We start from the raw sequence: 27,560 nt of genomic DNA on the forward strand, positions 1-27,560 counted from the left end.
TCCCTACAGCCAGGTGGGAAGATGGTGGCAGCTGCGAAGGCCTCAGTGCCCACAATTCAGGACCAGGCTTCAGCCATGCAGTTGAGTCAATGCGCTAAAAACCTTGGCACCGCACTGGCTGAGCTCCGCACCGCTGCCCAGAAGGTATGGGAGCTGGCTGTCTTTTTGGAAGATGAGGGTGGAGTCCTGGGATACTGGGGAATCTGCAGAATAACCTAAAACAGGAATAATCATGTAACCTGAATCATCAGTGGGACATAGCGGTACCTCGTACATCCCAAACCCCCATGTCATTGTAGGCTCAGGAAGCATGTGGGCCTTTGGAGATGGATTCTGCACTGAGTTTGGTACAGAATCTAGAGAGAGACCTACAGGAGGTGAAGGCAGCTGCTCGAGATGGCAAGCTTAAACCCCTACCTGGGGAGACGGTAAGTATGCTCAAGATCTTGTTCTTACTCAAACCCTGACGTCTTTCTCCCACCTATGCCCCAGAGCTTCCCAGACGCTCACTTACCTGCTGGCTGCCCCCAAGTAGCTTCTCAAGTTCCCCCTTCCCAGTCCCCCTTGTATCTGATCCCCCACCTCTGAGACTCCCCTTTTATCCCTAGATGGAGAAGTGTGCCCAGGACCTGGGCAACAGCACCAAAGCAGTGAGCTCTGCCATCGCCCAGCTGCTGGGGGAGGTTGCCCAGGGCAATGAGAATTATGCAGGTCTGTGGGCAGGGCCCGGAATGGGCATCTGGTGAGGGGGCCGGGGGAGTAGGAGCTGGATGAGGGATGGGGCCTGGCAGAGGAGACCACTGGGACCAGGGCCTGGTGATGAAGGGTTTTTCCCCTCTTCCTTCTTCTCCTGTCTTCCCAGGTATTGCAGCACGGGATGTGGCAGGTGGACTGCGGTCCCTGGCCCAGGCCGCTAGGGGCGTAGCTGCCCTGACATCGGATCCTGCAGTGCAGGCCATTGTGCTTGACACGGCCAGTGATGTCCTGGACAAGGCCAGCAGCCTCATTGAGGAGGCAAAAAAGGCAACTGGCCATCCAGGGGACCCTGAGAACCAGCAACGGCTTGCCCAGGTCAGGTATTGGGAAGGGGCCACTTCCTCCCTCACCCCCAGATCCCATGAGAAGGCCCACTCCGATGGGCAAAGCCTCATCTGCACTGACAAAGGCACAGCTTCTCAGGTCTGCTCCTGAGATCTGGACCCCACCCTCTCTCTCCACCCTAGCACACCTTCTCAGTTAGGCTGAGGCAGGGACAGCTAAACACCAAGTTTGGGGAAGCTGATCGCTGTTACTTGATACCCTAACTTCAGCCCACTCAGCTACAACACCCCCTTTCCCCTTCACTTTCAGAGGCAGTAGTGTCCCATGGGGAGAGGAGGGGATCTCCCACATTGTCTCCATTTTGACACCTCATCCCCTTCCTGCCTCAGGTGGCTAAAGCAGTGACCCAGGCACTGAACCGCTGTGTCAGCTGCCTACCTGGCCAGCGCGATGTGGATAACGCCCTGAGAGCAGTGGGAGATGCCAGCAAGCGACTCCTCAGTGACTCGGTAGGAGGACTGGGGCTTTTCCTTTCATCTCCAGACCTCTCCCTGAGCCTAACTTCCCAGACTTACTCCCTTCCATTGCTCCCAGGCTCTGGGCCCACCTCCCAGCACTCCTTTACCGAGTTCTCCCTCGCATTCTTGCATCCGATGTCTCTCTGACCCTGCAGCTTCCTCCCAGCACCGGGACATTTCAAGAAGCTCAGAGCCGGCTGAATGAAGCAGCTGCTGGGCTGAATCAGGCAGCCACAGAACTGGTGCAGGCCTCTCGGGGGACCCCTCAGGACCTGGCTCGAGCCTCAGGTCGATTTGGACAGGACTTCAGCACCTTCCTGGAAGCTGGCGTGGAGATGGCAGGGCAGGCTCCGGTATGAAGAGGGTTAGATAAGGCACCTGTGTGACCAGGGAGTCCTTTCCTGCTCCTGGCTCCCTCCCCTCCCCAGTCTCTAGCAGTACTTGAGTGTGGAGAGAAGATACCTTTTAGAGACAGGTAAGAAAGGACTAGACAATCTGTTGACTTCCTCACCTTCAACAGAGCCAGGAGGACCGGGCCCAGGTTGTGTCCAATTTGAAGGGCATCTCCATGTCTTCAAGCAAACTTCTTCTGGCTGCCAAGGCCCTGTCCACAGACCCGGCTGCCCCCAACCTCAAGAGTCAGCTGGCTGCAGCTGCCCGGTAAGTAGGAGCTGGGAAGCCCAGCCCTAGAACATTGGAGAGACTGGGAAAGGGGCATTTCACAAGATGTCCCTGGCTTAGAAGTGGTTCCATACAAAAGAGAAATAGCTAGAGACTCCCCATGTATATAGGACCCAGGAATGATGACCTGTGCACCCATTCACTGAACTCTCTGCTCCTCGCAGGGCAGTGACCGACAGCATCAACCAGCTCATCACCATGTGCACCCAGCAGGCGCCAGGCCAGAAAGAGTGTGACAATGCCCTGCGAGAACTGGAGGTGGGCACTTGGCAGGGTTGAGGTTGAGGAAGGTGTTCCGGGTTTGGAGTGAGAGAGGTGTCTTACTTGGCTCTCCACCTACACAGACGGTCCGGGAACTCCTAGAGAACCCAGTCCAGCCCATCAGTGACATGTCCTACTTTGGCTGCCTGGACAGTGTAATGGAGAACTCAAAGGTAAGTGCAGCCGGGAACCCAGGAGGACAGGGCAGGAATTGGAACTACCCAGGGGCTGCTCTACCCCGCTGATGACAGAAGCTGACTCCCCTGACACCCTCTGTTCCTCAGGTACTGGGTGAGGCCATGACTGGCATCTCCCAAAATGCCAAGAATGGAAACCTGCCGGAGTTCGGAGAGGCCATTGCCACAGCTTCCAAGGCCCTCTGTGGGTTCACCGAGGCAGCTGCACAGGTTATTCTCAGTGGCTCCTGGAATGCTCCTGCTTTCCCTACCCCACCTCCTCACAGCCTGACACACCTTATGTTTCCCAAGCCGACTCTATGGAAACGGGTTCTTTATCCCTCCTGGAGTACAGAGATTTGTCAGTAATCATAGAACACCAACAGTTACGATCAGTGTCTCCCCGAACCCTGGTGCTTTGGGTTATGATTACAGTGTCCAACACTGGGCCTTTTCCAGCCCTCGCTTTCTTGGTATGTACTAATTAGCATATGTCCATAATTTTTCACATAATTATTACTTGATTAAAGTACCAATGACTAAATTTCCAGTTATCTGAGTTACCACTTAACTTTGCCTTTTTCCACATTATAAAATATAAAACAACCTGTGGTAGCTCTGAGAATATTTTGCTTTAGTATATGAATTCTTAATACTAGCTTGAAAGTTCATCATCTTGACTTAAAGGCCTGCCGTCCAGCTCCCTCAATCTCCCCTAGCTCCCGTTCCCTTTTCTATTGGGTGGCCTGCTTTAAATGGCTTGACTTATTCTGGAAGAGCATGAAGAGGAAAAAGCAAAGCTATCATGTGTTGAAGTACAAACCAAGCCTTATGATAGTTTTCCAAGCATACAAAAGTTTTGGCAACCATTATACCCTTTCCTCTCTCCAAATCTCTGAAGCTTGGAGGAGTTGTAAATGTTAATTAGCCTAATGACCTCCATAGTTTTAGAACTATGTCTTTAAAAGAGGCTTTGCATGCAGGGGGTGGGGTGGGGAGCTTTCTATAGTGTCACTATAGTTTACACATACCTTTAATTTAATTTGTTAATAACTTATTAATGATGGTTTAATTTGTTAATAACCATTTCATTAATATTGTTTAATAACTTAAGTTGTGAATACCTAATTTGTATTGTTTATTAATATTTCTACTCATATAGAACCCCGGTCACTAAACTTACTCCTACTCTCCTTTGTCCCCACTGTCACTATTTGATTCCTACCTGAGGAGTATTCTTTATTCCTCACCCCGAATTTCTCTCTCCCCAGGCTGCTTATCTGGTTGGTGTTTCTGACCCCAACAGCCAAGCTGGACAACAAGGGCTGGTGGAGCCCACACAGTTTGCCCGTGCAAACCAGGCAATTCAGATGGCCTGTCAGAGTTTGGGGGAGTCTGGCTGTACCCAAGCCCAGGTAACCCAAGGAAACAGGTACCATGGGCAAGTCTGGGAAAGGATACTGAGCCAGGATGGACTGGCCCCGTGGGGAACGGGGAGATGCAGGGCGTGTGGGGAAGGAGAGGGCGGAGAGCCATCTCTCGGCTTCCACACACAGCTTCTCTTGGGGTCACTGTCTTTTCCTGCCACATTTCTCATCATTCTTTCAGTTACTGCTGAGTTCACAATTACTCTGTAGATGCTTGAACTTACTCTCCTACTGACCTATTAGAAGTTCTCCATTAGTCTTCCTGACTTTTATTTCCCCCTCCCTCACACCCTGTTCATCTTTGGGAATCTCTGTCTCCCAAGTCTTTCCTAATTAGATTTCCAAAGGTATCATTCTATAGTGGCTCCTCCCTGAGTGTGTACCCTTCCCTCCTGCCCTCATCATGGCTCTCCACGTGTCTGTCTCCTAGGTGCTCTCTGCAGCTACCATTGTGGCCAAACACACCTCGGCACTGTGTAACAGCTGCCGCCTGGCTTCTGCTCGTACCGCCAATCCTACCGCCAAGCGCCAGTTTGTCCAATCGGCCAAGGAGGTGGCCAACAGCACAGCCAATCTTGTCAAGACCATCAAGGTTCCCAGTGTTTGAATTCCCGGCCTTTCCCTGACCTGTCCAGTCTTCTCTCCCCTGAGTCCCCCCGCCATCATTCCCCCAGGCCTTTACCAAATCCCGTCTTCCTGAGCCCAAGCCCTTTCCTATTCTTACTGGTCATTACCCGCCTGTCCCCACACCTTGAAGCCCAGGAGGGAGACCTGGGCTTCACCTCCTTTGCCTACAATCCGTCCTGAGGGCCTCTCTGTCTCCCACTTGCAGGCGCTAGACGGAGCCTTCACGGACGAGAACCGTGCCCAGTGCCAAGCAGCAACAGCCCCTCTGCTGGAGGCTGTGGACAATCTGAGTGCCTTTGCATCCAACCCTGAGTTTGCCAGCATTCCTGCCCAGATCAGCCCTGAGGTGAGGCCACGTGAAGGGAGGACTGATGAGCCAGCTGCCACCTCATCTCCTTGGGAGTCATGAGACTCACCTCCCTCCTCTCTTCCCAGGGCCGGGCTGCCATGGAGCCCATTGTGATCTCTGCCAAGACAATGCTGGAGAGCGCCGGGGGACTGATCCAGACGGCTCGGGCCCTGGCAGTCAATCCCCGGGACCCTCCCCGCTGGTCAGTGCTGGCTGGCCACTCCCGCACTGTCTCGGACTCCATCAAGAAGCTTATTACAAGCATGAGGTACTGAGGGGATGGAGAACCAGTGTGATGGGGGGACATGCACTGTGGCAGAATGGAGGGGTGGGTGCTGAGATGCAATTAGATGGGATAGTGTCGGGGACACCTGCTGTCGGATTCGGAGGATACAGGGATAGATAGGCTAGCTTTGTTTTAGGGGATATTCTTGGTGGTAGAGCCTCTGATGTGTCTGCAGGGACAAGGCTCCAGGGCAGCTGGAGTGTGAGGCGGCCATCGCAGCTCTGAACAGCTGTCTGCGGGACCTCGACCAGGCTTCCCTTGCTGCGGTCAGCCAGCAGCTTGCTCCCCGCGAGGGGATCTCTCAGGAGGTAAGGGAAGCGGGTTTGTGAAAGGTTGTGTCTGAGAAGAGAGAGGACAGACTTGAAGACAGGGATGCAGGAAGGGGCTTCACAGAGACATCAAGAGGCTGCAACATGCCAAGGGGAGTTAGCTTGGTATGGAAGGAAGCGTGGGGTCTGTGCGAGCAGAGGGTCCTAGTCCAGGTCCCAGGCTAAAGTCCACTTCCTCTGCAGGCCTTGCACACTCAGATGCTCACTGCAGTGCAGGAAATCTCCCACCTTATTGAGCCACTGGCCAGTGCTGCCCGGGCTGAAGCCTCCCAGCTGGGACACAAGGTATTTGGGGAGACACGTGGGCGTTCCGGGGGTAAGGTAAAAGAGGGCACCTGGCCCCGCTGACCGCCATCCCAACCCCTGCCTCAGGTGTCTCAGATGGTGCAGTACTTTGAGCCACTCACCCTGGCTGCAGTGGGTGCTGCCTCCAAGACCCTGAGCCACCCACAGCAGATGGCACTCCTGGACCAGACTAAAACCTTGGCAGAGTCTGCCTTGCAGCTGCTGTACACAGCCAAGGAGGCTGGCGGCAACCCCAAGGTATTGAGGTCTGGGAGGGAGGGGCTGCTGGTTAGTGGTTAGAGGAGCAGGAGCAGGCCCGCCCTCCACTCACTCACTCTTACCCACAGCAAGCAGCTCACACCCAGGAAGCCCTGGAGGAGGCTGTGCAGATGATGACAGAGGCTGTAGAGGACCTGACAACAACCCTCAATGAGGCAGCCAGTGCTGCTGGGGTCGTCGGTGGCATGGTGGACTCCATCAGCCAGGCCATCAACCAGGTTAGCGTCTTGGGGTGCCTGTGGGCACTGAGGCTATCCAGGGCCAGGGTTCCTGAGCACAGTGGCAGAGACCCTGACGATCTTTCCCCTTCCCTCGTTCTCCCCCTCAGCTAGATGAAGGACCAATGGGTGAACCAGAAGGTTCCTTCGTGGATTACCAGACAACTATGGTGCGGACAGCCAAAGCCATTGCCGTCACCGTTCAAGAGATGGTGAGTTTGGAAGAGTATAAGAGGACTGCCCTCGGGGAGCTGAGTTTGGACATAACTTCACCCTTCCCATCATTACCAGGTAACCAAGTCCAACACCAGCCCTGAGGAGCTGGGCCCTCTTGCTAACCAGCTGACCAGTGACTATGGACGTCTGGCCTTACAGGCCAAGCCTGCAGCAGTTGCTGCTGAAAACGAAGAGGTAAACATGGAAGCAGCTGTGACCTTCCCCCTGCTCCTCACAGAGAACCCCAGTGGCATGTCCCTTGTCCCCATCAAGTCAGCCTTTGTGGCTGTCCCACCCACAACTCCCTCTAGTCTTCATAGAACGAGGAACACACCCTCAGGGCCATTCCACTGAAGAGCGATCAGAGCTTTGTGTGGGGACAGGCTCAGAGCCTTCAGGTACAGGGATGAGGGAGACAGCCTGGGATGTGGGGTTTCCCAGTCTGCTGTTGTTGCCTCTGCCAACCCTCTTCTGGGCCTATGGCTGCTGCTCTGCTGCAAGTCTGTATGCCCTTCTCAGTTCTACTTTGTTGCAGGGCCATGAAGCCCTTCCTTCCCTAAGCTCCTGGCTTTCCAAGAAAGCTAGTAATTGAATCTCAGCAAGACACACCTAATCCCCACCCCAAAACCCTCCACAACCACATACAGGCCAAGTTGTAATCCATGGCCCTGTGATTTCAAATGCCCCCGCATACAGTGCTTCTCCACTCTCCTCTTCACTGCTTAACACCATCCTCACCAGCCGGTACCCACATGCTATTATTATCCATGTGTAGGAGGTGACCTCCTGTCGAAAGGATATGAAACAGGAAAAGTCTGTGCTGCGATGCATGTTTTCTTAGGTACTTGGTGACTCTCCCAAGCACAGTGGAAATGTCTGTGCCTCTGGTAAAACCCATCTCCCTTTCCCATCTGCTCACAGATCGGTGCCCACATCAAGCACCGGGTACAGGAGCTGGGGCACGGCTGTTCTGCTCTGGTCACCAAGGCAGGCGCCCTGCAGTGCAGCCCCAGTGACGCCTACACCAAAAAGGAACTCATAGAGTGTGCCCGGAGAGTCTCAGAAAAGGTGACAGTGCTCATCCATGGCCTCCAGCCCCACCGCCTTTCCCCGCCCTCTCCTCTGTGCCTTCTCCCAGGCACCCAGTGACCTGCCACAGTCACCGTGTGACTACCCTCCCCTAGGTCTCCCACGTGCTGGCTGCACTCCAAGCCGGGAATCGTGGCACCCAGGCCTGCATCACAGCGGCCAGTGCTGTGTCCGGCATCATTGCCGACCTGGACACCACCATCATGTTTGCGACAGCCGGCACACTCAATCGCGAGGGTGCTGAAACTTTCGCTGACCACCGGTGAGGAGGGGATGGGGTCTCAGGGAGGCGGGGTGGGGTGGGGCCTGGAGAGGCTGGAGGGCAAGGGACCTGAGGAGAGCTGACTGGGCTGGGCCTCCCTCAGGGAGGGCATTCTGAAGACCGCGAAGGTGCTGGTGGAGGACACCAAGGTCCTGGTGCAGAATGCCGCCGGGAGCCAGGAGAAGTTGGCACAGGCCGCCCAGTCCTCTGTGTCCACCATCACCCGCCTCGCTGATGTGGTCAAGCTGGGTGCAGCCAGCCTGGGATCCGAGGACCCTGAGACCCAGGTATCCACCTAACACCCCTAATCCTGGTCAGATGCACTTCCTGTTCCCCCTTTTCCTCCCACAGACCAGAGCCTCTGCTCTCCCACACAGGTGGTGCTGATCAACGCCGTGAAAGATGTGGCCAAGGCCCTGGGAGACCTCATCAGTGCCACAAAGGCTGCAGCCGGCAAAGTTGGGGATGACCCTGCTGTGTGGCAGCTCAAGAACTCTGCCAAGGTTGGGGAGCATGAGCACAGCCTCGGGAGAGGGAATGGGTCCAAGTGCTTCCTCCTGTTCCTTAAAATGACCCTCCCCACTCCGCTGACACCCCTAGGTGATGGTGACCAACGTGACATCATTGCTCAAGACTGTGAAAGCTGTGGAAGATGAGGCGACCAAAGGCACACGGGCCCTGGAGGCAACCACAGAACACATACGGCAGGAACTGGCGGTGAGCACGCGTCGGGGCTGCAGGGCCTCGAGTCAGAGAGGGATCGTGCGAGACTGCAGCTGCACCTCACATGTATTCACAGAAGTGTAAACAGTCACACACATTCCCCTCGCGCATCACCAGACCTCTCAAGTGGGCTACGCTCGGGCTTCCCCTCCTCACCTTTTCACTCCTCAGCATTTTACAACTGTCTTCTTTCACCACCATCCTCCCACTTCCTCCCGTCACAGTGGCCTACTTGCCGCATTGGAGTGTGGAAATAAGCCGCTCTTTAAAACTTTTCTTCCTTTGGCTTTCGGGACACTAGTTTTTCTCTTGCCTCTAACATCTCCATAGTCGTCATTGCATCACCTTCAACCTAGTGAATGAAGAGGCCGTCCCACATCGTACAGAGAGCCTCTTCCTCTCTTCTCTTTGGCAAATTCAACCACTTTCATTATTGCTCTCTAAGAAGTTGACTCCCAATTCTGAGGTTAGTTATTTTCATCAGCCTGTTTGACATTAGCACCGGGGTGCAGTGCCCTCCAGCCACTCTCCTTCCTGACATGCTACTTCCTTCCTGTGGATGGTGGTAACAACCTCCCAGGCATAAAGAGTCCCTCGGTCATCTTTGACTTCACTGCCTTATTCACCATATCAGGCCATTGCCAAGTCCTTCCAGCTACCCTTCTCCATTCTCTTTCCTCTCCAGGCCCAGTCAGCACTCATTCAGCTTTCTGCTCGCCCTCCCTCACTGGGACTGCTACACCAGTTTTCACGGGTCTCCCTGCCTTTATTCTCTGGCAGTTCCACCTCTCCTCCTCATCTTTCTCACTTCTGAAGTCATCCTTCTGCTATGCTGTTTTCATCTCTAATTGGAGATGTCCAAATGGAAACTTTTCCCTTTTTGCCTTCCGGGCCTGATTATTCCCTCGTCCTTCCCATCTCAGGAAATGTCACCTGTCAGTAACTCAGTCCTAAAGCCAGAAACCCAGCTTTAATGTTTTTCTCTTGTTCCCCACATCTAAGCCCATTAGCAAGTCTTGATAATGCTCCCTCCGGATCTCATTGTCTCTTCTCCTCATCTCTACCACCACCACCTCATCCAAACCATCATCAATCCTTAGTTATACTTATGCTATAGCCTCAATCTCATCTCTCATCTCCCTGCTTCTTTACTCGCCCCCCCCCAATCCATTTTCTCTACACAACAGTCAGAATTATCTTTTTAAAATATAAATTATATCATGTCACTTTACTATTTAAACCCTTTAGTGACTGCCTGGCTTCTGTGGTAGATTCACTCCTCACTCACCATGGCCGTCCCTGGCTCCTGCTGACTTCCCCAGGCCCACCCTGTCCCTCTTTTGTTCTGCACCCAGTTCCACTCCAGGCCCTTGCACTTGCTTCTCTCCAGCTTTTTGAACATTTGGCTCCTTTCAGTCCTTCAGGCTTCGGCTTCAGTGTCTGCTCCTTAGAGAGGCCTTTCCTGATCACCTATCTGCAATGGGACCTCTTTTTTTAATCGTATTTCTAAAAATATGTTTGTATTGATTTCAGAGAAGAAGGGAGAGGGAGAAAGAAATAGAAACATCAGTGATGAGAGAGAAGCATCAAGCGGCTGCCTCCTGCACACCCCACACTGGGGATCAAGCTGGCAACCCGGACATGTGCCCTGACCAGGAATCAAACTGTGATCTCTTGGTTCATAGGTCGATGCTCAACCACTGAGCTACACTGGCCAGACAGGACCTCATTTTTATTTCTCATCACAGCACCCGCCTCCTTTCCTTCACAACCCAAATCACAGTCTTTAGCATTTCTGCTTATTTACTTACTTTTTGGTCTGTATCCAGAACTAGAAAATAAGCTCCACAATAAGGACCTTGTCTATCTTTTTCCCCATTGCATCCCTAGCACCTCACACAGAATCTGCCACCTAGCTGATCTTTAATAATTTGTTGGAGGGACACATACATCAAAATATTTTTTATTACTTCTATATAGTATGTAAAATTCTAAGTACCTTGGTCTGATATTCAAGGCCCCAACAACCTTTTCTCCATCTATATAGTCTAGAACAGCTGTCGCCAACCGGTGGTCCGCGAGGTCTGAAAGGTTGGCAACCGCTGGTCTAGAACGAGCCTTAATACTGTCCCACTTGATATTCTGGGTGTTCACATGCAACCATTTACCCAAAATACTCTTTTGTCAGAGAAAAGGGGGTCTTTGAGACAGGTTCAAGGTGATTGCCTGGGACAAACTGCCGCTGTCCATTTCTGTTCTGGTTGCAAGCCTCATGGGGTCCCTTAAAGTTTAGTAGATGCATGCCTGTGGGGGGAAGAAGAGGGAGGGGGCAGGGGGAGGTGTGGGCATGCTCCCAGGAGGGAGAGCGTGCACCTCTGGTAGCTGTATCTCTTAAGACCCCAGTCAGTTCCTTCTTGCCCTGCCTCAGCCACTCACCCCCTCAAGTCTTCTTTGCAGTTTAGGAATAAAAACCCACCTCAAAAGCTGCTTCCTTAATTTCAAACAAACCCTCCCCAATCACTGCAGTCAGAAATGATGACCAGCTGCCTGCTATTATATTAGCTATGAATGTGTGAACTTCTCCCAGGACTTGACCTACAATAAGTACTCAGCAAATGCTTGTTGAGTGAACACAGGGATGAATGAACCAGATTACGTAAGTGGTACATTGTCTTATAGTCTCACTGTAAAATTTTTCTTCTTGTTCTGCCCCAACAGGTCTTCTGTTCCCCAGAGCCACCTGCCAAGACCTCTACCCCAGAAGATTTCATCCGAATGACCAAGGGTATCACCATGGCAACAGCCAAAGCTGTTGCTGCTGGCAACTCCTGTCGCCAGGAGGATGTCATTGCCACAGCCAATCTGAGTCGTCGTGCTATTGCAGATATGCTTCGGGCTTGCAAGGTAGTAACCCTGGCAGTGAAGCAGCCTTATGGCAGAGTATGGTAGGGGAGAAATTACAGGGGTTTGGGGGACCTGAAGCTCTTTGGGATCCTAAAGTTAACATACTACTCTGTGATATAGGAAGCTGCTTACCACCCAGAAGTGGCCCCTGATGTGCGGCTTCGAGCCCTACACTATGGCCGGGAATGTGCCAATGGCTACCTGGAACTGTTGGACCATGTGCTCCTGGTAAGGAGGAAGTTTCCTGCTCCTCATACCAGCTTCCCTGAATGCACAGTCCTCTTGCCATAAGTCTCAGACCCAGCTCTCTAATATTTCTTTCAAATCTCCTCCCACCCCATCATCCTATTTCCCAAATCTGTTCTTATTTCCAAGCCTCCATTCCACTGGTGCCCCATCATTCTTAGCATCTTAGGTTCTCCCGCTCACCTCTTTCTCTTTTTTTTCTTATCTCCTTTGTTCCCATCTGATTTCCTCCTTCTCTACCTTCGTCATCTCTTCTTTCTCCTCATTTCACCATTCTCCTTGCTCCTTGCCAGCCGGTGAGTGACATGCAGCCACTGTCTTTACCACGTGTGCAGAGCACACCTGGATAGGCAGCGTGGTGTTTGAGGGCTGTGGTGTGGGGTGGCTTAGGGATGGTGTCGGGAGGCCACGGTCTGCCCCACTTTTAGGTCAGGGTAGAAGCTAAAATCTGATGCTCTCTGCTCCGTCCCTTTCTTCCCCAGACCCTGCAGAAGCCAAACCCAGAATTGAAGCAGCAATTGACAGGACACTCAAAGCGTGTAGCTGGCTCAGTCACTGAGCTCATTCAGGCTGCTGAGGCCATGAAAGGTGAGGGGTGACCAGGGGCAGGGAGGAAAGGGAGACCTTTGTCATGGGAGATGCTCGCTTCCCGGGTGCACTGCTCTGAGCTGGCCTCTGCCACTAGTCCCCACAGGTCCCAGGGGCCTGGTGATACGAACCATGTTGCCCTGTGCCACTGACCTCCCTGCTCTGGCTTAGCCCCTTCCTTCCCCCCTTCATCCCTTCAGGAACAGAGTGGGTGGACCCAGAGGACCCTACCGTCATTGCTGAGAATGAGCTCCTGGGAGCTGCAGCCGCCATTGAGGCTGCAGCAAAAAAGCTGGAGCAGCTGAAGCCCCGGGCCAAACCCAAGGTCAGTCCCGCTCCCTCCCTCTTCCCTACCCTCCTAATGGCATAATGTCCCCACCTTCAGCCCCCTCTGACTTTGCATCTCTCTCTGAAACCTTTGTCTCCATTGCAGGAGGCGGATGAGTCCTTGAACTTTGAGGAGCAGATACTGGAAGCTGCTAAGTCCATTGCAGCAGCCACCAGTGCCCTGGTAAAGGCTGCGTCAGCTGCCCAGAGGGAACTGGTAGCCCAAGGGAAGGTAAGTACTTGGATACCCAGAAGCATAGGGATAGCGGCAGCCTTGTAAAGGGAGGCTTTTACATGCACGGAGAGCACAGGTCTCAGCAAGCTCTCCTCCTTCCTCCACAGGTGGGCGCCATTCCCGCCAACGCACTGGATGATGGGCAGTGGTCCCAGGGCCTCATTTCTGCTGTGAGTGTACAACTCCCACTAGGTCTCTGAGCTGGAGAGACTTGACAAGGCTAGAGAGGGGGTGGACCAGGGCAAGAGGCACATTTTAATCCTATCTCCTCACTTTAGGCTCGGATGGTGGCTGCAGCCACCAACAATCTGTGTGAGGCAGCCAATGCAGCTGTACAAGGCCACGCCAGCCAGGAGAAGCTCATCTCATCAGCCAAGCAGGTAGCCGCCTCCACAGCCCAGCTCCTTGTGGCCTGCAAGGTCAAGGCTGACCAGGACTCTGAAGCAATGAAACGGCTTCAGGTGAGGAACCTTAACCCATCCCATTGTACCTTGGACTGTGCTGCTTTAAGACATGCTTTTCTGTGGAGGGACTCTCAGTTGGGAACCCTACCTGAATTCTCAACCTCATGCTGCCCAGGTTGCCGGCAATGCAGTGAAGCGAGCCTCGGACAACCTGGTGAAGGCGGCACAGAAGGCAGCAGCCTTTGAAGACCAGGAGAACGAGACAGTGGTGGTAAAGGAGAAGATGGTCGGGGGCATTGCCCAGGTGAGCTCTGCCCTGGGCGCTCTGAGGGACACCGTCAGCAGGGCAGTAACGTTGGTCCCAGCTACCCTATGCCCTTCTGCACATACTCGCTGAGCTGAGTTCCTGATCTCCATCCCTCAGATCATTGCTGCCCAGGAAGAGATGCTCCGGAAGGAACGGGAGCTGGAGGAGGCGCGGAAGAAGCTGGCCCAGATCCGACAGCAACAGTACAAGTTCCTGCCTTCAGAGCTTCGAGATGAGCACTAACGCAGCCGCTTCTATTTAACGCAGACCCAGCCCAGAGACTGTGCCTGCCACTACCAAAGCCTTCTGGGCTGTCGGGCCCAACCTGCCCAACCCCAGCACTCCCCAAAGTGCCTGCCAAACCCCGGGCCTGGCCCTGCCTGGTCCTGCTGCACATCCCCTGTCCCCTCCCAACTCCAAGTGCCTTCATGCCCTAAGGCCCCCTAAGTGCCTGCCCCTCCCCAGAGTATTAACGCTCTAAGAGTATTATTAACGCTGCTGTACCTCATTCTGAACCTGCCAAGGCCCCAGCCCGTTCCACTCTGCCAGCAGCTTCTGGCAAGTCCCATAGCCTCAGCTCTACTCATCCTTTTTGATACTATCCTCCTTCTTGCACCCCCAGCTACCTGTGGGTGCTGTGGGGTCAGAAGCCTCAAACAGGTCATGCTCCAATAAAGGTGATTCTGCCTGCGACTCTGCCTGGCTTTATGAGATGGGAGTTCCCCCCAGAAGGGGGAGAGGATGGGATTGAGTTCTGCCACCAGCTTGATCTGACTCAGGAATGGAGTGGGGCAGACGATGGCGATCTGCCCGTGAGGCCCCTTCCTCCTCCTTGCACCCACATCCCTAAAGCCATTCTAGCCGGGAAGCTGTCCCTGAGAAGTCATACTCCTGTTGTCCCCTATTTCACTGGCCAGCGCCTATTCCTCCCCAAGTGTCTGTCTTCTGTGGCAGGGACAGCAGCTGCCACTGTGCTTTGTGGCTACCAGGGACACTCTGTCCTTCATAACTGCTCAGAGTATGTGAACAAATCCAGCCTTGGCCAAATTTGAATTTTCAAAAGCTAAAAATAATAAGCCTGTAAAATAAAAGTGTCTGAGCCTAAGAGAATTATGGCCACAGATTTGGTTGGGGCAAAAAAAAAATCCAGCTGGGCTGCCTTAGGTTGGTTCTGTTGACTGGGTTGGGGCGCTTCTAGCCCCTCTGAGGTCTTGTCCTACTGCCGAGACAGTGATGGCGAACCTATGACACGCGTGTCAGAGGTGACACTCGAACTCATTTTTTTGGTTGATTTTTCTTTGTTAAATGGCATTTAAATATATAAAATAAATATCAAAAATATAAATCTTTGTTTTACTATGGTTGCAAATATCAAAGAATTTCTATATGTGACACGGCACCGGAGTTAAGTTAGGGTTTTTCCAAATGCTGATACGCCGAGCTCAAAAGGTTCGCCATCACTGGCCTAGAATAACACTAGAAGAAAAGGATCTGAAAAAGCTTGACCCAGGTGTGAGGCTGTAGAGTTAGGAGCAGAGCTCCCCTAGTGGCCAGGCTGGTGCTGGTAGCCCTGTTCCAGCTGCCTGCTGACCTGGAGGTTCAGTGGAGGAGGTGGTCAAGGAGAAGGGAGTTGAGGGATGGGTGCTTCCACTTCCTTCTGCATTCGCCTCCTCTGCCCACACTGCCTGGACTAGCTGGCAGATCCTGTAGGAGTGCCACTGTTTTCATGCGTGATTCTTTAATCAACCCTGTTGCCCAATATGTTTCCTTGCTTCTCCTTCCAAATAGAACACAAATACCACCATCTGCTGCTCCTCAGGGCACCTTTCACCTTCCTGAGGCCATGGCATCTACTCCCACCCCATTAGAGTCAGTATAAAGAAGACAGAATTACTTTGTCCTCCCCAGGGCAGCCCATTAAGGAAGGTGCCAACTTCCTACTCTTGCTCCTGTCACCTGTGATTAATTCATTCAATATTTACTAAGCCATGCCCGTGCTAAGCACTGGAAAATAGAGATGTATTATCACCTCCCTGACGCAGGGGACTGGCAACTCCAACACACACTGCTGTGGCCCTCTAAGCTCAGATTCAATGTCCTAGCATAGTGAGTTGAGGATCTTCGAGCTCAAATCCCTTCTCCAACCTCCCCAGCAAGTGGTAGTCCAGACTGGTAACTCCAGCTATGAGCCCAGGACAGCTGTTCACTCCTGCTACCACTTCCCTGTCATGTTTCCACATCCCCAACCACACACTCTCACTAGTGATGCCTTGGGGAGCCTTCTGGGGAGTGAACTGAGTACCCATTACACCAGCAGTTCTTAAAATGTGGTCCTCAGGCACAGGGGTTCCCAAGACCCTTTCAGGGATCCATGAGGTCAAGATTATTCTCATAGTAATACTAAGCCTTTATTTTCCTTTTTCAGGGTCAACGTTTGTACTGATGTTGTAAAAACCTTAGTGGGTAAACTGCCTTAGCACAAATCAAGACAGTGTACTTGCCAAAACCGGTTTGGCTCAGTAGATAGAGCGTCGGCCTGTGGACTGAAGGGTCCCAGGTTCGATTCTGGTCAAGGGCATGTACCTGGGTTTCGGGCACATCCCCGGTGGGAGATGTGCGGGAGGCGGATGATCGATGTTTCTCTCTCATCGATGTTTCTAGCTCTCTATCCCTCTCCCTTCCTCTCTGTAAAATATCAATAAAATAAAATAAAAAAGACAGTGTACTAATAGCCATTGTATTCTCACCACCATGCACTAGCAACTTAAAAAAAAAAATGCTAGTTTCACTCCAGACCATCCTTAATGAAGCAGTGAGACCTTATTAATTTTATTAAATCTTATCCCTGGAGTAACAAGTCTCCAATATTCTCTGTGATGAACTGGGAAGTGGGCATAGAGCTTCCGCTAGACACAAGAGTATGATGGTGTCTTGAGGAAAGCACTTAGTTTGTTGAGTTGTGAGATGAGCCAACTGCTTTTTTTCATGGAACTCCCCGTTGACCTGAAAGGATGACCGGCAGAGGAACCATGATGATCAGACTTGGGTAGCAGGCCGACCTTTTCTCACAAAGGAGCAAAGTGGGTCTGTCAATTCAGAGAAAAACCTGACAGTATTTGGTGCCAAGGATAGAATTGGAGCTTTCAAGTAAAGATTAGAATTTTGAAAACCTGTATCTGCTACCATGAGCTTCAAAACGTCCCAAAACTTTCCTGTTGAAAACACTCCTGATATTCAGAAATGTAATTTTAAAAATATATATATATATATACTCAAATGTGTCAACATTTGGAACATTTGCTTAGCTCAGTGAATCAATATTTTCCACATGACCGATGTGTGATGTTACAAAATTATTCCTGGGTAAAACCACCCAAGTGCAATACAGACCAATGGACTTTAAAGTAAAAAAGGCTATTGATATGGTTTCAGGTTCCACTTTGCACCTAACCTTTGAAAAACTACCATTTGTCAAGTGTTCGTGTTATAGCAAGAATATCCACAATTACCTGAAAAGGCTATCTATACACCACTCTCTTTCCCACTATGTTTCTGAGTGAGACTAGATTTTCTTCATATATAGTACTTCAAAGAAACCAAAGTAGAGCAACAGACAGAAAGCCAAGTAGAGTCTGAGAACGCAGCTGTCCTCTATTAAGCCAGAGAGTGAGGAGATTTGCAAAAATGTAAAATAACGGCCATCCTCACTAATGTGGGGAGGTGAGTATAGTTATTTTTCATGAAAAACATGGTTTATTTCTATGAAGTACTATTTAAAATTTTTCTCAGCTCCCATTTTAATATGGTAAATATTGATAGATGTAACCTACTTCAACGAAGGCTTTTTGGATCTTCAAATGCCACTCAATGTCTAAGAGTGTAAGGGGTTCTAAGACCAATCCACATAGTATTGGTATTTCGGGGTATCTGGGACCCAGTGCATAAAAAATTCACCTGGCAAATGTTTACCCAGTGCCAACTCTATGCCGGATGCTCCGCTAGGCAGGGGGGATTCGGAATTGGAGGACTCACAGACCAGGGGAGAAGACCAACAGGTAAGAGTTATAAAAGGGACAATGATGAGAATCGAGGAGCCGGCACCGGGAGCATACAGCCATTAGGGAGGGGGTGAAAGAGCAAGTAGCCAGGGATGCTTCCCAGAGGGGCGGACACTCCACCTGAGCCTGTAAGGCCAGGTAAGGGGGAGCATGCTAGGGAGGGGGAACAGAATGCCTAGAGGGCAGAGGCTTTAAGAAAAGTTTGGCTATTTCCAGCGCCTACAGTAAGTAGCTCAGTATGAAAGCAGCATGAAGTGCAGGCCTGTGTACTGGAGGTGAGTTGGGGGTGGACGGGGGCCGAGCGATGCCTTTCCTGAGTCCAGAAAGCGGGGAGACGGAGGGCGTTCACAGTGAGAGGTCGGCTGGTTCCGTGAGCAGCAGCCACACAGACCGAGATACATTGACGTTCCCCTCCTCCGCCTCCGCCCCCACCCCCGGCCCAGGCCAGGCCCACGGGTCCCCGGTTCCCACCCCTCGGCCCCTGGGGAGCGAGGCGAAGCGCTCCCCCCGCCACCCCCGGCTCCCTCGGCCCGGCCCCCCTTAACCGCCCGGGGCGGTTCTCCACTCCCTCTCCCCCACCCCGTCCCCAGGAAACAGCGAACACAGCCCCGCGCCCGCGCTCCAGGCTCCCGACCCCAGGACCGGCTCTGGGGGCAGTGGCTCGCGGTCTCGGCTGGCTGGGGGCCCCCTCTCCCCAGCTCCCGACCCCCAGCCTGCCCCGCCCCTGCCCAGCCCCGCCTCCCCTCGGGGAAACATCCCAAAAAAGGGCAGAAAAGAAAGTTCGGCGTAAACTCGGCCTCGGGGGGAGAGGAGAGTCCGCTGGGAGAAGGGGGGTGCGCGGGGCCACCACGCCGGGGGTGGGGGGGGGTGGGGGGGGAGGCAGGGTGACTGGAGGGCGGCCGGACTCCGGGGCGAGGAGGGGGCGAGGCGGGGGCAGGGACGCGCCCGGGGAGGGGGGCGAGGGCGGGCGGCGCGCGTCCCTCCCGGCTGCGCCGCGTGGAAACTATGCGGGGCACGTGGGGGCGGGGCGGGCCGGCGCGGGGTTGGGCTCCCGGCCGCCGGGCGACCGCAGAGGAGGGGCCCTGGCCCCGGGGGCTGAGCTGGAGGGGGAGCGAGGGCAGGAGAGGTCGAGCCCGCCCTCGGGGGCCGCAGCCCGGGCCGCGCCCCCTGCTCGGGGCGCCCCTCCTGCCCCCATGCCCCCAGGTCCCCGGGAGGCGCTCCGTGATCCCCGCCGCGTCGGCAACGCCAGTCCCGCGTCCGGGGCTGGGGGTAAACTGAGGCATCGCGCCGCGGAGGGGCCCCGCCTCCCAGGAGACATTCAATCCGGGGGGGATTTGCAGGAAACTTCTAAATTAAGGTCGGCGGCTGCTGCAGCTCCGGGGGGGCACGCGGTCCCTGCGCCCGGGCAGCTGCCGTGAGCTCACGCCCCGAAATAGCCCCGGGGGCCCCGCCGCAGCTGCCGCCGGGCCGGGTTGTCACTCAGGAGCGAGCGCAGAGCCCCCCGGCCCGAGGGTCCCTCCCCGCCCCGCCACTCCCTCCGCAGGGGTAGGCTTTTTACCGGACGGTCCGGGCTACCTTCCCTTCCGACGGCCTGGAGGGGGCGTGGGGGGAGGGAGGGAGGGGCGGGGCCGGAGGGGGCGGTCCCGAGGGGGTGGGCGCCGGGGGCGACCGCGCCCCCCGACCGGGCCGAGCTTCTGCCCCTACAAGGTTCGGGTCGCGGCGGGGGAGGGTCCCGGCCCCCGGCTCCGCCCGGCTCCTCCCGGCCTTTTAGGCGCCCTCGCGGCGGGACCGCCCCAGTCCCACCCGGCACTCCTCGCCCACCGCCCGCGCGCCCAGCCCGCGCGCCCAGCCCGCGCAGCCAGCCCATTGCCCCCGGTCCGCACCGCCGCCGCCGGCCGGCCCGTCCCCCACCGCAGCCATGGACGCCATCAAGAAGAAGATGCAGATGCTCAAGCTGGACAAGGAGAACGCCATCGACCGCGCTGAGCAGGCCGAGGCCGACAAGAAGCAAGCTGAGGACCGCTGCAAGCAGGTGGAGACCCAGGGCCTGGCCCTAGGGCGACCCCCTACCCCCACCCCCAACGAGGGTGGGGTAGGCTCTGCCCCGTGTCCCTTATTCTAGGTGCTCTCTGAGGCTCTCTCCCCGTACAGTGCACCTTCATAGGACCCCTAGGGACCTAGCCAGAGCCAGACTTTATCCTCCCCACCAGAGCCCGGGACCCACCGTCCCCCAATTCCCACACCTGCCCTTGAAGAACAATGAGGGGCCCTGCTTCTTGGGGCTGGAAACTCTGTACCGCCCTCAGTTCTCCTGGCTGCACTGCTTCTCCTCTGCTATCCCTCTTCCTCCCTGACAGCCTCTAAATTATCTTAGTACCCCTCACACACCCCTGCCTCCTCCCCGGGGCCCGGCCGGGCCTGGCTGAACCGCACTCTCTCTCCAGCTGGAGGAGGAACAGCAGGCCCTCCAGAAGAAGCTGAAAGGGACGGAGGATGAGGTGGAAAAGTATTCAGAGGCAGTGAAGGACGCCCAGGAGAAACTGGAGCTGGCTGAGAAGAAGGCCACCGATGTGAGTGTGGACCTGGGGGGCAGGGGGGGAGGGGAGTTTGCACACTGGGAGGGGTCCTGGACATGGGAATGAAGGGAGAGGAGACCTATATATCCCAGCACCAGGACAGAAATGTTTTCCCTCAGGAACCCGGGCCAGGGCAAGCTTGCACAAATAATCATAATCCCAGGCAGTGGGTAAATCAAAACCACCTACCACTTCCCTCAGAGGACGGAGCCTTGTAATTCCTTTTGGCTCCAGCTCTTTCGACGTACAGTGATCAAACAGTGAGTCATCGTGGGGGTGGGTGGTACAAGAATTCGCCATCCGCCTCCATTAATCCTGCAGCTGAAAATGGAGAGGAGACTACAGCTACACTGGTGGGGTGTGGGTCTCGGTGCTGTTAGGCAGGGGGAGAGAGAGGAATCTGAAAGTGGGCCCTGACTTGAGTTACACTCCTGGGGGGGCATTAGAAATTCCCTGGCCCTGACCTCTGGCTCCGGTAGCCCTGCTGGGCACTGGGGCCCCTTATTTACCCTCATTAAGTTGTCAGCCTCGAGACCATGCCAGGCCACAGGGCAAAGGGACAGGGCCACAAATGCCAGGGCAGCTGCTTTGGCAGGCCTTGCTCACTCGGATGCCTCTGCCCACCCCACACTCTCTAACCAGACTTCTCTAGCCCCTGTCATTCCCAACCCCCACCTTGAGGTAAGAGAATAGCCGTAAGACTTTGGACACGGTTACTTGTACCATTCTCTGCCTCAGTTTCCCCGTTTGCCTTGTACCCAGGATTGTTCTAAGTTTAAGACGAGCCTACAGATGTGTTGGTGGGGTGGGGGGATTAGCATAAGCATGGTCTGAATGAGGGTTCAGAGATGGCATCACTGTTTGTGTTGACCATGATCCATGTTTCCCACTTCCCTCCCCCCATGCCCACCCTGACCTCCAACCTTTGGTTTTGGTTCTCCACCAGCCTTGGCACTTGGGAGGGAACTGACCCGCACGCAGCTGCTCGCAAAGACAACCCTGGGCATCTGATACTCTATAAATAACCAAGGCCCAGTGCAGCTGGAGGCAGGACTGGAAACTCAAGGAGCTGGGTGGGGGCTGGAGGGAAGGAGGGTGGACAGGGACAGAGCTGGGGAAGCTGGGCAGCAGTGCCAGGAGGAGAAAGGAAACTGCCCAAACTTATTTTGTGACCTTGAACACCACACGTGACTTACACAGTTCCTTCCTCCATTTCTCCCTTCTTTCCTGCTCCCTATTTGTCCAATGGCGACAGTAGTGCCTGTCTGTTGTTAGAAAGCAGCATCCATAACCAAGAGCTTGAAAAGCAGAAAATGGTAAATGTCCGTCCTGTCATGAGGACCCCAGGACTTCCCAGTTGTTTGTCACCCCACTATCGTGAAGCGTTTTCCTTTCACAGTCTCATCTCTCTCTTGAGTCGCCCCCCCCCCAACCCCCATGTCATGCTTCCCAACCCCCAGTGCTGTTCCCAGAGTCCTTCCGCCTTGAGTCATCCGGCCCTGTGCCCACGATGGGCTCCTGTCACTGTACGTGGCCTTCAGCACCTGGAGGACAAGCTACTACTTTCTATATATGGTGCTGTTTCCCTCACCCTCGTACCACCAGGGCCTGCTTTCTACGCCCTCTGTCCCCAGTGCTGCACCCCCTCTCCCCTCTCACTTCTTCCCCTACACTGATCCTTTCTCCTCTCCAGTCTTAAATCTCAGGGTGCCTATGTCTTTGTGTCTGAGGAAGCACCAGGGATAACTAACATTTATGGCGTGTGGACTCTGCTGGCAATGTGTTCACGTGCTTTTTTGCATATTATTTTATTTCCCCCAAATCATCCGAATTGCTTAGGAGCCTTAAAAAAATAAAAATAGGATTTTCAAGTTCCTGCGCTGGAGATCTCAGTTTAGTGGATCTAGCAAGGAGCTAGAGAACCTGTTTCATTATGTAATCCCTGATTGTCCTGTTGATTAACAGTCTATGAAGAAGGATCTGCTATTGTCAACTCGGATTTTAAAAGGAGAAAACCGAGGCTTAGAGAGACTAAATAAGTTGCCCAAGATCACACGAGTGTTGAGTGGCTGAGCCGTGGCTCAGAGAGAACAGTCCAACTCAGAGCCGAAACTCTTAGTTCCAGACTGGACTGCTTCTCTCCTTTTCTTTTGTTGGAGCCCTTCCTTCTTGCTCTGCCCTCTCTTTTCCTCAAGATATCAGCAGTTCCCATGGAACTTCTCCAGAACCTCCACGTTTTGCCTGTGTATTTTAGGATCAGTGTCTGAGTATCCGTCACTCACGCTGCCCTTGCACTGCCCCCAGTTGCCTCTTCATCTCGCCAGGGAACCCCTTGCTACAGCTCTGGTGTCCCCATACAGGTCTGGCTTTCCTCCAGAGCCCCTTGCTGGGAGTCTGCATGGCAACTGGTGACGTCACTTGAACTTGATTCTATGATTGGCTATTTTTGGCAGCATTGCTGTTAAGTTGGCCTGATTCTTCCCCACTCCCTTACCTTGACCGGCCTTGCTGTGGAGTCAGGGATGCCTCAGATCTGGTCCCAGCACTTGGAGTGTTCTCTGAGGGGACAGAGCTGCATGCCTAACTATGCTCAGTGCCTGCACTGGCCCTGTAGCAGAGACTGGAGCTTGTTGAGGAATGCGTATTTGGGGCTGGAGCATAGAGTCTGGGCAGAAGATACATGGTTGGTTAGAGGGTAAAAAATAGGAAGACAGGAAACCTAGGTTCTTTCTAATAAGAATCTTACCATCCTCTGGATCCTCCCTGATCCTCATCCAAGGTAGACAAAGCCTGTCTGATCTCTCACCTTTGACCCATAGGCCGAGGCAGATGTGGCCTCCCTGAACCGCCGCATTCAGCTGGTAGAGGAGGAGCTGGACCGGGCGCAGGAGCGCCTCGCTACAGCCCTGCAAAAGCTGGAGGAGGCTGAGAAGGCAGCTGATGAGAGCGAGAGGTGGGCAGGGGGTCCTCAGGGTGGAGCCAGGGAAGGGGGATGCTCTCTGCTGGTCCTGACCCCACCCTCACCCCTCTCTCTGCCTCACAGAGGAATGAAGGTCATTGAAAACCGAGCCATGAAGGATGAGGAAAAGATGGAACTGCAGGAGATGCAGCTGAAGGAGGCCAAGCACATCGCTGAGGATTCAGATCGCAAATATGAGGAGGTGACAGCCCCGCTCCACTTCCTCTCACTCCCACGCTCCACACACCCCTAGTCATTCACCAGGGACCTATGCCTCTCTCTCCTGCCTCACCTCAGGTGGCCAGGAAGCTGGTGATCCTGGAAGGAGAGCTGGAGCGCTCAGAAGAAAGAGCTGAGGTGGCTGAGAGGTAAGGTTACCCTGGGGTGGGAGTGAAACTTAGCCTGAGCCGGTGACCATGGGCACTCTGCACAGTGGGAAAGCAGTTTCTCAGGCTTGGGGCCCTAGGGACAGGTCCTGTCCTCTGACCCCTACCTGCTGCCCCCAGCCGAGCCAGGCAGCTGGAGGAGGAACTTCGAACCATGGACCAGGCCCTCAAGTCCCTGATGGCCTCAGAAGAGGAGGTAGTGACCTCTCTGGACCTTTCTGGGCAATAGCGCCTTCTCTCATCTCACCTTCCCCTCCATCTCAGGCTGCTCTCTCTCATCTGCTGGGGGTCGGGAAGGGCCAGGGGCTCCGAACACTGCCTGCTGTCACTCTCACAACTTTGCTCTTCTCTTCTCTCCTCCCCCTCCCCCACTGTGCCGTCTCCACTGTCTCCCCCCACTGTGCCCTCACACCCCACCCTGCCACACATCCCCTGCAGTAAATGTGGGGACCTAGAGGAGGAGCTGAAAATTGTTACCAACAACTTGAAATCCCTGGAAGCCCAAGCAGACAAGGTAGAGGGGGGTAGAGGGGCAGTGAGGATGGGGTCCTGCAGGGGAGGGAGGTGATGGGCCAGGCAGGGTGGGGCTGGATGGTCCATGGAGACAAGATCATGAGTAGCCTGCGGGGCCCAGGAGAAATGAAGGATGTGTGGAGGCAATCTACTAATGGCATTGTATGTCCCTAAAAGTATTCCACCAAAGAAGATAAATATGAAGAGGAGATCAAACTGCTGGAGGAGAAGCTAAAAGAGGTGAGCGTCCTTCAAGTCCCCACCTTCCCGTCAAGCCCCACAGTCCCTAGCAGAGACTGCCTGTAGCGGGGAGTCTGGAGACCGGGATAGAGGAAAAGGTTGCCTTAAGTGATAGTGTCTGGGAGGGCCTCATTTTGGGGTCATTTCCGCATCTTGCCTTTACTCCCAGGCTGAGACCCGAGCAGAGTTTGCCGAAAGGTCTGTGGCGAAGCTGGAGAAAACCATCGATGACCTGGAAGGTAAAGGAAGTCGCCCCTCCACCCCCAAACCGCACTCCCTGTGACTGTGAGCTCATCCCTTTTCCTCGCATCCCATTATACAGTATCTGTGACCGATAAACTAGGGCTGTACCACCTAAGACTCCACACACTCTGGAGCTCAGTGCCTGCCGTTTAAGTCCCCGTAACCAGCGACACCTCCAGTGCTTCTTAAACTTGAGCGTCCCCCAGAGGTTTTAAAAGGCAGATTTCTGGGTCCTGCTCCGAAATGACTGCTGACTTTGGGCTGGAGAATCTGTACGTCTAACAAGCTCTCTGGTAAAGCAGACGCTGCTGCTCGGTCCTCGGACCACAATGAGTAGCACTGATTTAGACAAGTCTGTCTCCAAGTGCAACACAGGGGAGCCATATCACAGAGACTTCTTCGTGACCTAGAGAGCTATTTGGTTTAACATCTAGGTTTGCAAGACAACATTGATGTAAAGTACTATTTTAAGCTAGATTTGGTGTAAACAATCATGCAGGTATTTGCTAGTCTATGGCTATTTCCCACTGTCACCAACATCGTGCCTAGGACTGACTTTCCTTCCGATTGTACGATAACCCTTCACTTTCATAATTCCGGTTTCCCTTGTGTCCAGCCTTCTCAAGCAAGCCTCTGTTTTATCTCCAACTTTGTAAGACTTTAGGTCTTTCTGGCTTGAACTCTCTTCACTTGAAGCGAGCACTCCTGCTTATCAAAAAGCACTGTGCCCCCAGGCCCCCAGAGGAGGCAGCAACTCCTGGCAGAAGAACCAATTTAGGGTACAGAGAAGGACAAGAGAGACAGGGGTACAGAGAAGGGAGGAGGGAGCCCTGAGGACTGACTAGCCTGCTCTCTGGCCTCTGTCTCTCACTCGTCCTTGCCCACCTCTCTCTGATTCTTGTTCTCTCTTTCCATTATCCTCTCTCCTGCCGTTCCTCTTCCCCTCTATTCCCTCTCCCCACACTCCCATCCATCCCTGGACCCCCTCCAGACGAAGTCTATGCGCAGAAGATGAAGTACAAGGCCATCAGCGAGGAGCTGGACAACGCACTCAATGACATCACCTCTCTCTGAGCCCCTCACCAGTGTGGCCCCCTCGGCCCCTTCTCTCCTCTCCTTTCTATTCTCTCTCTGAGGAGGGATCAGGCAGGAGGAGAAAAGTTGCCAACACTGCATAGCCAGGCTGGGCGCAGCCTGGGAGAGCACCCATCACACGTGCTGCCCACCCTGGCACTTGCTTCTTCCTTCTACCCATCACTCCACCCTCCACCCTCCGGCCTCTACCTCTCTCTGCTGCTTAATAAACTCAACTTGGTCTCCGTGCTGTTTTCCTGTCCTCCAGAGAGCACTTCCTTCCTTTTCCCCCACAAGAGCACTGCTGAGACCTTGGCTCTTACAGACACCCCAATCTTGTGACACCCACAAAGCTCTGTGGCCCACACCAAGATCCCCTCTGCATGGCACGCACAGTCTGTCACTGTCACTGCTGCATGTGGGCATGGTATGACTCCACCCATCACCCTGCGCTCCCGGTGCCTCTGCAGACCCAGGCCTGTCACTGACCTTGGAGCGCTGAGCTGGGCTTCCAGGATCTCAAGGAATGACCAGAAGGGAGATGGGGTGGGGAGGGGAGAGGAGGGGTAAGAAGGTTGTCAAAGGTCTGAGATGAAGTTTGGAAAAACGTTGGATGCCAGCAACGTGGGTTTTTCACTGCAGGTCTGTTTTCTGCCTCAAGTTTGTCTGTCTACCCCTCTCTTTCCTGGCTAAGTCTTTGTCCTTCCTTCTGTTTCCAACTCTCTTAAAGCTTCTCAAGAAGAATGGTAAATTAGTTTATGACTTAGGCCTTCCCGTCCCACCTCCATGACCCCAGAGTCTTGAGTGAGGCATCCATGTCTGTCCTGGTCAGTTCATCCATTTGCCCCTGCCATGGGGTCCCCAGTCCCTGAATGCTGTGTCTTCATGTGCCTCCAACCCACTTCATGTCTGTTTGTCACACCCCGTGTCCATGCTCCCCACGTCTGTCCCCTAGTGTCTCCCCTCCCCCTCCTCATGTGCTGCTTCCTCTCACAGAGACCTTGGCCAGTGCCAAGGAGGAGAACGTGGAGATTCACCAGACCCTCGACCAGACCCTGCTGGAACTCAACAACCTGTGAGGGTTGGCCCTGCCTCCAGCCAGGCTACAGTTGCCGCCCCAACCCAATAAAACTGACGTTACTGGTATCACAGGGCCCTCTCAGCCTTTCTTTGGTGTTGGCAATGGTGGTGGTAGTTTTCCAACGTGGAGAAGGCTGAGATGATGCCTGAGGGGAGCAATGGAGTGGGAAGGCCCCTGAGGAGCAGGGCCTGGGTCTGTGCTCTATGACTTCCTTTTTGATGGTAGCTGGGCGGGGTTGGGGGTGGGGGGTTCCGCTCATTTAGGAGGGGTGGCGACCAGGCTGTGTGGAGCAGAGAGGCCCAGAGGGCTGGGGTTACATTCTGGACTTGACTCCCCAAAGGGCAAAGGAGCTGCTGTCAGCACCACTGCCCCATTCCAGCAGGTGCCTGAGCCAGGCAACATAAGCTGAAGACAAAATTGCAAAGCTACACAGAATTTACTTGAGCAGGAGAAAGCCCCAAAGCCTCAATGTGATTTTAAGCCTAGACGCTGAGCCTGCCCTATTCCCAGTTACATACACTGGTCTACATACACATACATGCGCGCGCACACACACACACACACACACACACGACCATTTCCACAATCTCAGTAATTTCTGCCCCCTTCCTGATAGCAGATGACCCCCCCCCCCCCCCGCCCCAACCACCAC

General features: G+C 54.1%; 2 protein-coding genes across 6 annotated transcripts in view; both read left to right on the top strand.

The window, feature by feature from the left end:
• Positions 1 to 14,471, top strand: part of TLN1 (talin 1) — a 30,790-nt gene extending 16,319 nt beyond the window's left edge. For both annotated transcript variants that reach the window (XM_070431233.1, XM_070431234.1), the window contains 34 exons: positions 10 to 144; positions 300 to 428; positions 609 to 711; positions 863 to 1,071; positions 1,431 to 1,550; positions 1,715 to 1,912; positions 2,080 to 2,219; positions 2,405 to 2,498; positions 2,585 to 2,674; positions 2,786 to 2,908; positions 3,949 to 4,092; positions 4,535 to 4,696; positions 4,937 to 5,077; positions 5,167 to 5,348; positions 5,542 to 5,674; positions 5,879 to 5,980; positions 6,068 to 6,238; positions 6,328 to 6,477; positions 6,588 to 6,689; positions 6,769 to 6,888; positions 7,615 to 7,761; positions 7,878 to 8,044; positions 8,148 to 8,331; positions 8,422 to 8,547; positions 8,645 to 8,761; positions 11,486 to 11,671; positions 11,792 to 11,899; positions 12,400 to 12,505; positions 12,706 to 12,830; positions 12,939 to 13,064; positions 13,175 to 13,237; positions 13,346 to 13,528; positions 13,647 to 13,775; positions 13,896 to 14,471. In XM_070431233.1, coding sequence (XP_070287334.1) covers positions 10 to 144; positions 300 to 428; positions 609 to 711; positions 863 to 1,071; positions 1,431 to 1,550; positions 1,715 to 1,912; positions 2,080 to 2,219; positions 2,405 to 2,498; positions 2,585 to 2,674; positions 2,786 to 2,908; positions 3,949 to 4,092; positions 4,535 to 4,696; positions 4,937 to 5,077; positions 5,167 to 5,348; positions 5,542 to 5,674; positions 5,879 to 5,980; positions 6,068 to 6,238; positions 6,328 to 6,477; positions 6,588 to 6,689; positions 6,769 to 6,888; positions 7,615 to 7,761; positions 7,878 to 8,044; positions 8,148 to 8,331; positions 8,422 to 8,547; positions 8,645 to 8,761; positions 11,486 to 11,671; positions 11,792 to 11,899; positions 12,400 to 12,505; positions 12,706 to 12,830; positions 12,939 to 13,064; positions 13,175 to 13,237; positions 13,346 to 13,528; positions 13,647 to 13,775; positions 13,896 to 14,021 — 4,641 coding nt within the window. In that variant the 3' untranslated portion in view covers positions 14,022 to 14,471. The remainder of the gene's footprint in view (positions 1 to 9; positions 145 to 299; positions 429 to 608; positions 712 to 862; positions 1,072 to 1,430; positions 1,551 to 1,714; positions 1,913 to 2,079; positions 2,220 to 2,404; positions 2,499 to 2,584; positions 2,675 to 2,785; positions 2,909 to 3,948; positions 4,093 to 4,534; positions 4,697 to 4,936; positions 5,078 to 5,166; positions 5,349 to 5,541; positions 5,675 to 5,878; positions 5,981 to 6,067; positions 6,239 to 6,327; positions 6,478 to 6,587; positions 6,690 to 6,768; positions 6,889 to 7,614; positions 7,762 to 7,877; positions 8,045 to 8,147; positions 8,332 to 8,421; positions 8,548 to 8,644; positions 8,762 to 11,485; positions 11,672 to 11,791; positions 11,900 to 12,399; positions 12,506 to 12,705; positions 12,831 to 12,938; positions 13,065 to 13,174; positions 13,238 to 13,345; positions 13,529 to 13,646; positions 13,776 to 13,895) is intronic.
• Positions 14,472 to 19,618: 5,147 nt separating this feature from the next.
• Positions 19,619 to 26,973, top strand: TPM2 (tropomyosin 2). 4 transcript variants are annotated; one of them, XM_070431242.1, is made up of 9 exons: positions 19,619 to 19,868; positions 20,281 to 20,406; positions 23,232 to 23,365; positions 23,456 to 23,573; positions 23,669 to 23,739; positions 23,878 to 23,953; positions 24,448 to 24,510; positions 24,680 to 24,749; positions 26,824 to 26,973. In XM_070431242.1, the coding sequence occupies exons 1-9, from the start codon at positions 19,755 to 19,757 to the stop codon at positions 26,904 to 26,906; spliced, it is 855 nt and encodes a 284-aa protein (XP_070287343.1). In that variant the 5' UTR covers positions 19,619 to 19,754; the 3' UTR covers positions 26,907 to 26,973. The 4 variants fall into 4 exon arrangements, with proteins under 4 accessions (XP_070287343.1, XP_070287344.1, XP_070287341.1 ...); XM_070431243.1 differs by lacking the exon at positions 23,878 to 23,953 and adding an exon at positions 24,196 to 24,271; XM_070431240.1 differs by lacking the exon at positions 26,824 to 26,973 and adding an exon at positions 25,745 to 26,089 and having other exon boundaries at positions 19,620 to 19,868.
• Positions 26,974 to 27,560: the final 587 nt, after the last annotated feature.

Source organism: Myotis yumanensis, unplaced genomic scaffold (genome assembly GCF_028538775.1).
Source record: "Myotis yumanensis isolate MYYU_CA2020_CCGP unplaced genomic scaffold, mMyoYum1.0.hap1 SCAF_12, whole genome shotgun sequence".
In the NCBI taxonomy this organism is placed as follows: domain Eukaryota; kingdom Metazoa; phylum Chordata; class Mammalia; order Chiroptera; family Vespertilionidae; genus Myotis; species Myotis yumanensis.

Excerpts from the sequence above, each read along its gene's own strand:
- TPM2 (XM_070431242.1), top strand. The coding sequence starts at position 19,755 with ATGGACGCCATCAAGAAGAAGATGCAGATGCTCAAGCTGGACAAGGAG. Across the intron at positions 19,869-20,280 it reads CTGAGGACCGCTGCAAGCAG|CTGGAGGAGGAACAGCAGGC; the intron begins GTGGAGACCCAG and ends CTCTCTCTCCAG. Across the intron at positions 23,954-24,447 it reads TGATGGCCTCAGAAGAGGAG|TATTCCACCAAAGAAGATAA; the intron begins GTAGTGACCTCT and ends TGTCCCTAAAAG.